The sequence below is a fragment of the Anabrus simplex genome, chromosome 1 (genome assembly GCF_040414725.1).
Source record: "Anabrus simplex isolate iqAnaSimp1 chromosome 1, ASM4041472v1, whole genome shotgun sequence".
Classification (NCBI taxonomy): domain Eukaryota; kingdom Metazoa; phylum Arthropoda; class Insecta; order Orthoptera; family Tettigoniidae; genus Anabrus; species Anabrus simplex.
Genome location: NC_090265.1, coordinates 589,893,536 through 589,906,020, shown reverse-complemented (window position 1 = coordinate 589,906,020; position 12,485 = coordinate 589,893,536). Strand labels below are relative to the sequence as shown.

The 12,485-nt window shown below is 41.0% G+C and overlaps 1 protein-coding gene across 3 annotated transcripts in view; it reads left to right on the top strand.

Annotated features, from left to right (window-relative positions):
* The window catches only part of LOC136870609 (uncharacterized), a 162,486-nt gene that overhangs the window by 81,762 nt on the left and 68,239 nt on the right, over positions 1 to 12,485 (top strand). For 2 of the 3 annotated variants that reach the window (XM_067144930.2, XM_067144929.2), the window contains exon 2: positions 12,178 to 12,260. In XM_067144930.2, the coding sequence (XP_067001031.1) occupies positions 12,178 to 12,260 (83 nt within the window). Of the gene's footprint in view, positions 1 to 12,177; positions 12,286 to 12,485 lie in introns of those variants that run through there. The other variant, XM_067144931.2, reaches the window with a different exon arrangement.

Here is a 12,485-nt window from a genome sequence, read left to right as displayed (position 1 = left end):
ATAGAACTAATCAATTTATCTCCGCAGCAAGGCAATGGACAGTAAATTATATCACATTTCTCTAAAAGCCTTTGTTACCTCCGTATAGGTGACTCCACTTTGCTTTTTTTTCAGTAGGTAAACCCTGTGGGTAGAATTACACCCAAGGTATCCCCTGCTTGTCGTAAGATGCGACTAAAAGGGGCCCCAAGGCCTCTGACTTTGGAGCGTGGGTTGGCGACCAAGAGGCCCTTAGCTGAGTCCTGGCATTGCTTCCACTTACTTGCGCCAGGCTCCTCACTTTCATCCATCCTATCCGACCTCGCTTTGTCAACTCTCTTTTCCGACCCCGACGCTATTAGGTTACCGAAGGGTAGGGAGTCTTTCATTTTCACACCCTTCGTGGCCCTTGTCTTTCTTTGGCCGATGCAATCATTTTTCGAAGTGTCAGATCCCTTCCATTTTTCTCTCTGATTAATTATGTATAGAGAACGGTTGCCTACTTGTACTTCCTCTTAAAACAGTAATCACCACCACCACCACCACCACCACCACCTAAACCATACCTTCTATAAGGAATGAGAGGATTTCATGGTGTTTTCACTACGCTACCAATAAACATAAACTGTTATTACCTCCTCCAAGTAACTCCATCGTATTATTTCGAGGAAACAGAGTGTAAATAACATGGATACTGTTGTAACTTTTTTGATGACTACTAATAAATAAAATCATGAATAAAAATATAAATATATAAATAAAATTAATGAGCATAATTAACCGAAATGTCCGTAGTATGGGCGCCAGAGTTCACCAGAATGGATCCCTCGAATTTAGATAAGAGCATGATAGACTTTATATCCCAGGGCGTGTACATAATGCTGCGTACTGGTACATCTGCTGCAGGCCTTACCTAACCTCCTGAAAACGACTAATTAGGTAGGAACTGCACCTAGGTTCATCAATAACACTGATTCTAAAATAGCTAACTATATTCTGAACAAATTCCGTGCATGAGCACCTCATCAACATACAACATTATACATATAATACACACATAAAATATTGCTGGAAGACTCCATATTTACAACAACAACAATAATGAAAACCGTGGGAAAACGAAAGTGAGAACTAAGCTACCATTTGCAGATAGTCCGATGAACAATGTACATGTATGAAGATAAATACCCTTCACTGTCTCTATATCAATTCGACTTACCGATTCTCATAATCGGCAGTTATCACTTCACACAGATACTGTACCTTGTACTACTGTGTTCACATATTTTAACACTTGTTGTAAAGATATATACACACGTCTGTCGATCCTCAACATATAAATTTATGGAAAGTCTGAGATAGCTTTCACCAACATATAATGCTAGGCCACCACAAGTGCTACAATACTTAATGCGCAAGCACTCTCCACAATCAGCCACTTTCCACAAACATAACACGACTACGCTCCACGAACGTTTGAAGTCCAGTCCATTGCAGCCATGTCAATCCAGTACCGTGTCTCAGCACCACTTCCTTCCCGTACAGTGCGTCAGTTGTAGTTGTAGTTATCTTCCTTCTCGTTCCTATACAATCACCTTCACAATCACCCTTACAATGTTTCTCATACCATCTCTCATACAATGTCTGGTTGCCGCCGTATCATCAACCTTTATAGACATCAACATCCCCCTCCTGTCAGATGATACGTCTGGATTGGTGCTTGCCAGCCAATCATGGGTGGTCCTCTTCTCAAGACATGCCCTGAACTTCTCCTTCCTCCCAAGACAATAACAAACTCTGGGGAGTTTTCATGAATCACCAAACTTTCCTGGTACAACAACAAGCTTATCTTATCAGGCTGGGATATATACACGAGTAATGGAATTTCCTGACACAAGTACATCATAACAGACACTGGGGTAGCCAGATGACTCATTCAAATTACCAGAGTTATTACAGCAATGTTTTCCCACTCGTGCAAAACAAATTACTCATACCTACATATGTGGATATCTTCCAGCTTACCAATATAAATGACAAAACATACAAATGAAATACTGATAATAATAATAATAATACTGATAATAATAATAATAATAATAATAATAAATCGAATACTGACAATAATATCTCTAACTTCTACATATAATTCGGGGGTGTGATATATGTACTATCACATAACGCCCCCTTGGTGAATCGATGATATCATATATTATGATTCACCATAAAACAGAACTTCATACATAACCTTATAATGGCATAACTGAACACATAATTTACTGTAATAATGATATATACATTGCGTCTACTGCATTGTATTCGCACACACGAAATACAATTTGTCCAAACAATAATAATAATATGTCTATGTACACACAACTCTGATTGTTTCATATACCATAGAACACAATCTCTTCTTGCTACTGTACACATACATTAATATTGATATTATATACATCCAAGGTGCAGATCCTATCTCTTATATCTGCGAAGGCTATAGATATTAAATGTCCCAAGGACCTTATTTTCAGCGGTTAGGAGCCTATAAGCACACTTGCCTATTCTACTGTCCACAGTATACGGACCCTGATATTAATGAAAAAACTATACATAAACTTAACATTGGCATCGATAAGCGAGGAATGCGTACCGCAATAAAACTAACTACTTCTAGAATACACTCTATCTCACACACAAAGATTCATCCCATCCAGTCACACAAGAATCATACAAACTTTCATTCGGAACATTCATAACAAAGAAATCCCTATTTCTGAAATGCGCGGGAATCTCACTACGTTTACTCTTCCACAAAACCATAATTAATGCAAGCAAACAGATCACATACTTTTTCATACATTCCACATCGATATCACTCAGCAAGTCATTCAAATCTTTCACACAACTCTCAGACTTAAATAAAACATTACGCACTCGCTTGATAGACTTTCTTTCATCTCACGCACACTTCCATTTTCACACACGCTCACTCTATTACTGAAATTCTTACCATAATACACTTTGAAATTGCTGTCATTACCACTTACTGACCCAACAATTAATCCATCTTCACCACCTTCCATATCAGCTCCTACTTGCACCACTTTCATGCCAACAACACTGCTACTTTCGACTCTCTTATCAGAAGTTTCATTAATCTTAAAGTCACCATTTTCACACATAATGGACCTAACTTTACTCTCCTCACGTACACTTAAATCAACAAAAACATCCTCATGATGTATACTCCGTGAACACTCTTCACTCACAAAACAACCTTCATCAACTTCACAAAAAACTTCACTTTCAATCTCAGAAACTTCCACAAGATTATCGATCGCAACACCGCTATTACCATCACCACTAGCACACAGTAAGTCATCCGACACAGCTTTCTTACCTTCATCACGCCCCCTATTCTCAAAATCTCCCTGAACATAAAACACATGGTCATACAATAATTCCTCTTTCACGTCTACCTCGCAACTTACCTGTTTCATCGCGTGAATAGGAATTTCGGTATCGGACTGCCTATCTGACCCAACTAAGAAGTCCGATTCCGGTTTAAATTACTTGACGTGGACTGTTCACTGTTATCATGTCTCGGCACTTGATCTGGAGGTCTCTGATCCGTACGCCCCCTACTTTCTGATTCCCCTTGATTAGGTCTTCTGCCATAATATTCCTGGTGATTACCTCCCTGATTAAAGTGTCTGTTTTCCCTTCCGGAATTACCACCCTGATTCCCTTGCCTAGAATGACTGAAATTCTGATTATTCCTATCTCCCGCTACCTGATTACCTTGTCTCCCATTATCCCCGTAATTTCTACCTTCACTTTGCCTAGTCCTCCCCTGCCCTTCTAAAGCATCAAACCTCTCTAACAGCTGCTCTAATTCCTTAATCGTAACAATATTCTGCATACATGCAGCTAATCCGACCTTCTCAGGAAAATGCCTCAACATCTGGCGGACTGTATCTCTCTCCGATGCTAGACCTTCAATATTCTGGCTGATCAGAACATGCGCTAAGGAATACTCCGTCATAGATACACCTTCCTGAGGTTTATACTTGCCAAATAGCACGCGATCTCTTTCCCTTCCCTGAATAGCTTCACTCCAAAATTTAGAACTAAATTTCTCCCTAAATTCCTCCAAACTCGAAATACCCTGTCTATAAACTTGAAACCAGGATCTCGCTTCTCCAACAAATGCAATATCCAACATCTCATCAACCATACTCCACTCGATCAAACCATCGTCAAGATTCTTAGAAAACCGTTTCTCCACCGTTTTCAAGAATTCCATCGGATTAAACTGCCGACCATTAAACTTGGGTAATTCAGAGTCCTTCGTACAAGATACGTACCTATTACATATATTGCTACCTACTTGGATTTGACTGATCTCCTGCCTTAATTTCACATGACATGATTTAATTCCTTCTTCCACTATCATTCTGGCATTTCCTTCTACTGACTTGAGGTCATCTTTTACCGACTTAAGGTCTTTCTCCAATTTCTCATTCTTCTCATCTATACGCTTCGCTAAAACGTTCTGATTGGATTTAATTCTATCTATTTCTTCTACTTTATCTTCCACTATTTTTATTCTCTTATCACATTCCTTGCTGTTTTCAACAAATTCTTTCCTAACTACATTAAATCGGCATTCAATTTTCTCAGTCAATTCCAAGCTTTGAGCTTCTACCTTATTACTGACTTCCTGAATTTCCCTGCTTTGATGGTCAAACTTCTGGTTCAATTCATCTATTCTACCATTCACAGCACTACTTAAACTATCAATTTTACTAGACAATTCAACACTCACTAAATTTAACTCCTTACTTTGATTCTCAATCTTACTGGACAATTCCGTACTAACTGAATTTAATTCACTATTAATACTGTATATTTCATTACTTAAAAAACTCAATTCACTCTTCAACTCTTTACTCTGACTATCAATCTTGCTAGACAATTCAACATTATTATTATCAATTTTACTGGACAATTCAACATTATTATTATCGATTTTACTGGACAATTCACCCTTCAACTCTTCATTTTGGATAAGAATCAACTGTAGCATACTACGAATGGAGGCCTCCTCTAAATCCCCTACATTCTGAGTTTGAGACGGATTGCTCGGTTCCTCACCCATCGTTGCCAATAGATCCTTCCTACTATCAGCCATTTTGCCACTCTCACTTAAATTAGATAAACTCAATGTGGTGGAATTCTTTTGCCTTCTCTTCTCCTGATTCTTAGTACCAGCAACTTTAACAACCTCTCTACTTCTCAATTTTATAATACTGGACTCGCTACAACATTTCTTCATACTCCAAAATACACATGAAACATATAAAACACTTCACTGACATAGTTTGTAGAATTCCATCCACACCTGACAAGTGCACCTACGCTTATAAGCCTAACAGATGTACCAATCATTCAGCCCCACGTTGGGAAGCCAATTGTAACTTTTTTGATGACTACTAATAAATAAAATCATGAATAAAAATATAAATATATAAATAAAATTAATGAGCATAATTAACCGAAATGTCCGTAGTATGGGCGCCAGAGTTCACCAGAATGGATCCCTCGAATTTAGATAAGAGCATGATAGACTTTATATCCCAGGGCGTGTACATAATGCTGCGTACTGGTACATCTGCTGCAGGCCTTACCTAACCTCCTGAAAACGACTAATTAGGTAGGAACTGCACCTAGGTTCATCAATAACACTGATTCTAAAATAGCTAACTATATTCTGAACAAATTCCGTGCATGAGCACCTCATCAACATACAACATTATACATATAATACACACATAAAATATTGCTGGAAGACTCCATATTTACAACAACAACAATAATGAAAACCGTGGGAAAACGAAAGTGAGAACTAAGCTACCATTTGCAGATAGTCCGATGAACAATGTACATGTATGAAGATAAATACCCTTCACTGTCTCTATATCAATTCGACTTACCGATTCTCATAATCGGCAGTTATCACTTCACACAGATACTGTACCTTGTACTACTGTGTTCACATATTTTAACACTTGTTGTAAAGATATATACACACGTCTGTCGATCCTCAACATATAAATTTATGGAAAGTCTGAGATAGCTTTCACCAACATATAATGCTAGGCCACCACAAGTGCTACAATACTTAATGCGCAAGCACTCTCCACAATCAGCCACTTTCCACAAACATAACACGACTACGCTCCACGAACGTTTGAAGTCCAGTCCATTGCAGCCATGTCAATCCAGTACCGTGTCTCAGCACCACTTCCTTCCCGTACAGTGCGTCAGTTGTAGTTGTAGTTATCTTCCTTCTCGTTCCTATACAATCACCTTCACAATCACCCTTACAATGTTTCTCATACCATCTCTCATACAATGTCTGGTTGCCGCCGTATCATCAACCTTTATAGACATCAACATCCCCCTCCTGTCAGATGATACGTCTGGATTGGTGCTTGCCAGCCAATCATGGGTGGTCCTCTTCTCAAGACATGCCCTGAACTTCTCCTTCCTCCCAAGACAATAACAAACTCTGGGGAGTTTTCATGAATCACCAAACTTTCCTGGTACAACAACAAGCTTATCTTATCAGGCTGGGATATATACACGAGTAATGGAATTTCCTGACACAAGTACATCATAACAGACACTGGGGTAGCCAGATGACTCATTCAAATTACCAGAGTTATTACAGCAATGTTTTCCCACTCGTGCAAAACAAATTACTCATACCTACATATGTGGATATCTTCCAGCTTACCAATATAAATGACAAAACATACAAATGAAATACTGATAATAATAATAATAATACTGATAATAATAATAATAATAATAATAATAAATCGAATACTGACAATAATATCTCTAACTTCTACATATAATTCGGGGGTGTGATATATGTACTATCACACTGTACTAAGAAATAAATAAGGAATGGTAAAACACTTATCGCTCGTGGGCTGTAATGTGGCACAATCTTTTTAAATGTTATTTATTCGGGGCATCAACCTAAGATCTTTTGTCCCTACTTTGCACCATATGTTGTGAACCTGCGTGTATTTGGAAATGGCGGGAGTGTAAAGTGTTGAATGTGAAGAAAGGAACATGAAGGACGACATAAACACCCAGTCCCCAGGCCAGGGATATTAATCATTGACAACTAAAAACCCCTGTCCTGGCCGGGAATCGAACCCGGTGCCGCCGGGTGACAGGCAGACGCGTTGTCCCCTACACCGCGGGGCCGGCCAGTGGCACAATTAAACAAATATTTGTAATGAAATAAATTAGTTTAAAGTTTCTGACGGACTGCAGACACTAATTCAATTCTTCTGTAAACTGGCACAACTTACAATGTGTCACTATCGGTAGCGCAGCCAGGATCGACCGAAAAGCGGGGGGAGGGGGGTAGGCGGGGTTATGTAGTTACTAAATGTCTGTCTGTCTGTCTGTCTGTTAGGTCATCAGCCCGGAGACTGGTTGGATCCTCCAATAGCACCACGAAAGGTTATGCGGTTATAAGGAAACCGCAAAAACCAATGGCACCACCAAAATGAGGCGTACTAGGCAAGAAGAGGAGTGAGGTAGTTTGCCATTGCTTTTCTCACTGGGTCAGAAAGTGTTATTGCAGCACGACTGACCCTATGAGCAACACCTTTCATAACACTCAGATTCACTAGTCGTGCTCTGAATGCCATTACTCAGCACCACCCATACCCCAGCAGCTTCCATATTGTCACAGCCATGGATGAGACTGGGACTGCGGTGAAAGCTACACTTTGCTCTGGCCTATGCCAAGAGACGGATACAAAAGTACTGTATCCATCAAGAAATGGCAGCAGGCGAAGTTACTAAATGATAGAACATTATGAAGGTGTTTTTGCGTGTATGGTGAGTGCACGCACGAGTGTCATTATAAGGACACTGATACATGCAAATTATGTTGATATTCATATTGCAGTACCGATACACCACATCATCGTACATTAAAATGCATAACGAGAACAATATGATTAAGGCGAAGAGTTTTATGGCGAATGGTATGTTCAGATTACAATATAAAAATCAATTTTCGAGGCTTCTTAGGAAATAGATTCAAGAGATGTGTTGGTTTTACAACTATGTCTGTGTGAATGTTCAAAAGAGCCAACCCAATGAATCAACTTTCACCTGTTTACAGTATTGTCAATTTCTGTTTTTGTTTTGTAAAAATTCCATGGGGGGGTGGGGGGTGGTTATAATCCCCAGTAACATCTCTTGGCTATGTCCCTGGTCGCTATTGATCAACAGAATGTGCTACGTGACTGCCTAGCTCCAGGTGCAAACCACCCCGGTGAAAGTTTAATGGGGCTTATGGTTCCAATTTGTAGCTAGCTTTAGGTAGTTCCCATCGGAAATTTTAGATGGCACTGGAGGTCATTCACAACCTGTAGATAGTTGTAGATAGGTTCTGTAGATGGCACGCATGTAGCGGTATTAATAATTAAAGGCAGTTTGCCTCGAAGTAAAGTATTTCAAGTCTAACCTCAATCAGTGGGCCCTTCTGACAAAGAATTAGTCGTATAACGTCAAGTATTATGGAGATAATATTGCAGGATTGCATTGAATCCGACTTCACCCAATCGATTAACCTTGTTCGAACTAATATCGATTTTAAGCGATAGTTCCCATGATGCTACAGTATTTGTGTTGTTTGAAATCCAAGTGCCCATCATGTGCAGTATTGGAGCCAATATAAACAACAAAGCAGAGAATGCAACAGCGGCACTTCTGCCATTTCTTGGTGGAATATTTATCTATAAGATATGCCGCTGTAGCTGCTGGGAGGAAGACTAAGCTGCAATGCTGGAGAGTGCATTAACTCGAAATTCGTATATTTTCATTTGTGCCACTATTGCAGCCCACGAGCTATATATACAGGGTGTTTCTAAATTATACCGATATAAAGAGATCTGGTGTGCTCTTCGTGTTATGTAAAGAACGATGGAGCAATTTTCCAGAAATTGAAGTTGTTTTTAAATGCTATTTGTTCGTGGCGTCAACCTGTAGAGATCTTTTGCTCCTACTTGCACCATCTTGATATGAACCTGCGTGTAATTGGAATGGAGGAAGTGTAGTGTTGAATGTGAGGAAAGGAACGTTAAGGACGACACAAACACCCAGTCCCCAGGCCAGGGACATTGATCATTTACAATTAAAAATCCCTGGCCCAGCCGGGAATCGAACCCGGGGCCGCCGGGTGACAGGCGGACGCGTTGCCCCATACACCGCGGGGCCGGACAGAAATTGAAGTTACTTTGTTACTTCCGGGCGCGCGATTCAAATTGACGAACTCGTCGTATTTGATGTGCCAGAGCGCGAAGCGCTACCCACTGCTGTGCTTCAGAGAAGGGAGGGGAAGTGGAGTGTATGCTAGACTGATAGAGAGATAATGCTCCTCGCGAATTCACAACTTTCTCCGTTCGACTCGCGCTCGCATTATCTACAGTTTGTTTATTAAGCAGCCGTTATTGCAACACTGTAATTAAGGCACATTTCTCTGTCAAGGAATGCACCCTGTTACGGGATTTCCGTGGTTGACAGACGGATAAGAAGCGTCTGGTTTGATTGGCTGGACAAGGAATTAAAGTAGAGCAGAACTTAACACAACAAATTTGAAAATTTTATTTCTTTTCTTTTGTTAAAATTGAGAGACAGAAAATCTGAATGAAAGTTAAGCACATAGAACAGATTGTTAATGAGCTTGTCAGCTCTAACAATAACAGGGATTTAGAAGTCCGAAAATCAGATACAAAACTTTAGAAAATTATCAATTTGTTGATTTACATAGAAAAAAGCACTATTGCTCTTGACAGGTACAAATATTTGATAAGATAGGGATTTGCTCCAAGAAGGTACATTAATCAGGACTCTGAACTCTGAAAGACCATAGTCTAGCCTCGCCGAGGCAGTCAGTTTTCAGTGATACACATAAATTACACTAGGAAACCTGTCGGGTTCGTCGTGAATTTCAGACCGACCGGCCGCAAACTCTCTACACCACTTACGAACATTTTTACATCCATGCACGACTCACCATACACTTCTGTCAATTGGCGAGGGATTTCAATATGTTTTGCGTTCAAAAACCGAATAACTGCGGGCACTTCGCACTTGGTGGTAACATCCAGCCGGAGCTTCTTTCTCAACGGCTACCAAGTCAAGACTGAGTGCCTCAGCGCGGCGTGCGTATGTTTATATGCGAGCGCGGGAAACACTCTTCGCAATATTGTGACCAAAAGCCACACGCACAGAGTTCTGTATTTATAAAAAGTTAGGAGACCTTATTTTAGGGATTACTCTGTCAATTAATTAAAATCAATGATCTAGTCATCTAACGGTAGACAGAAAAATCTTTGTAAGTTTACAAGTTCAAGTCCGTTGGCATAGACGACCTTAGAGAAGGCGCGCAATTTAACTAGTCGGGGAGGGTGTATCCCTGGTACACACCCGATCATTTCTCGTCTCGTCTGTTGGTCTCAGTAACGTTCTCTATTATTTAATATGGTTGAAGGTACACCACACGATGGTGCATTCCTTTACTCACAACGTTGTAACAGGAACGAAAAACTGAACGAAAGAAATAATACGGCCAATGGTTTGATTACAGTATATCTTCAATACTCCACCTTTTCTATTTCGATCTTCAGAGAGCATTTAACTGGCCCACCACGGCGTACCCATTCTCCTGGATAATGATCATTTAATTGCTGCGTGACTCGGCGAGTATAATGCGGTGGAGTGCCACTATCACACAGCCACTTTCACTGCTGAATACCCAGAGGAACATCTTCCAATAGTTCAGGCAGTGATTCTATCGAGAGACGGTTGCATTCCTCACCGTTCAGGCGAGGAGGAAGGACATACGGTCCAAGTAAATAGTCACCAACAATGCCGGCCCAGATAATGACACCAAACCGATGCAGAAATATGAGCACTACTGTCATATGAGAATTTTCTTCCGCCCTCCTTCACGCAGTCACCTACCAATGGACACGAAGTTGGTGGCGATTAGGGTACCGGACGCCATAAATCAGGGAGATTTCTCTCCCGCTGCCATTTGCTGAGCCGTAGATTAGCTGCATATCCGTCATTTCTTCATTGGTGTACCGAAATGGAACTATTCTCACCAATTTATACCGCAAACTTAGTGGCCAATGTCGACAGAACAAACTGTATACTGCCTACCGCGGTTAGGAAGCGGCAGCGCTAAACGAACCAGAAATGTGTGCATTCGCACCGAGCATTATCTCTGTCTATCACACACACCATTTATCCTTCCCTCCTCTCCTCTGAAGCACGGCAGCGGTAAAAATGAAATGGCGTATGGCTTTTAGTGCCGGGAGTGTCCGAGAACATGTTCGGCTCGCCAGGTGCAGGTCTTTTGATTAGACTCCCGTAGGCAACCTGCGCGTCATGATGAGGATGAAATGATGAAGACGACACATACACCCAGCCCCCGTGCCAGAGAAATTAACCAATGGTGGTTAAAATTCCCGACCCTGCCGGGAATCGAACCCAGGACCCCTGTGGCCAAAGACCAGCACGCTAACCATTTAGCCATGGAGTCGGACACAGCAGCGGTGAGCGATTTGCACTTTAACAGAGCAAATACGGCGAGTTCGTCAGTTTGAATCGCGCGCCCGGAATTAAGAAATTTAACCTCATTTCTTCGAAATGGAAAATTTTCTCCGCCATATTGCGCCATTGTTCTTTACATAACACAAAGAGCATCCCTCATTTTTTGTCGGTATAATTAAGTAAGTCCACGGCCGCTTCCTTCCTACTCCTACCCGTTCCCTGTTCCATAGTCGACATAAGACCTCTTGTGTCGGTGCGACGTAAAACGCATTGAAAAAAGAAAATAGTTCAGTTTATCTGCACAATTTGTTCTATCAACAAAATCGCTCCGATAGTTCTTTAATCAAGTTCGCCCAACATAAGTATATGTATTCATATTTTCTCTCACACTTTCTATTCCGTAAGGTGTCCCACGCAACTCATTATGAATCTGAACAAGCAAGATGGCAAGAAATGTATGCTGTGTCCCTCCTCCCCTCCAGACAGCTCTTTACAATACCTCCATGGAGGCTAATGTTGACGTGTGGTGTGTTTCAGCCGCGAGCACAGCACTACCCGGCTGCAGACGGCGGACTGGTGGACGGACGGCATGGAGGCGCTCCGACAGAACAATCAGCATGGTCAGTAGCCTCATAGTACTGTTAGGTGAGTGGACAAAGTTCACTCCCTTCTCGCATGCAGACCATTCATCAAGGATTATCCATCACAATTTTATTATCATCATACCAGGGGCGTAACGAATGTGACACGGGCCCGCCTCCCAAATTAAAAATTCGGGCCCCGTCAAATAAAATATAAAACGTATCAGTAACTAATATGTAAAGTTAATAGCATCAGAGAGTCTA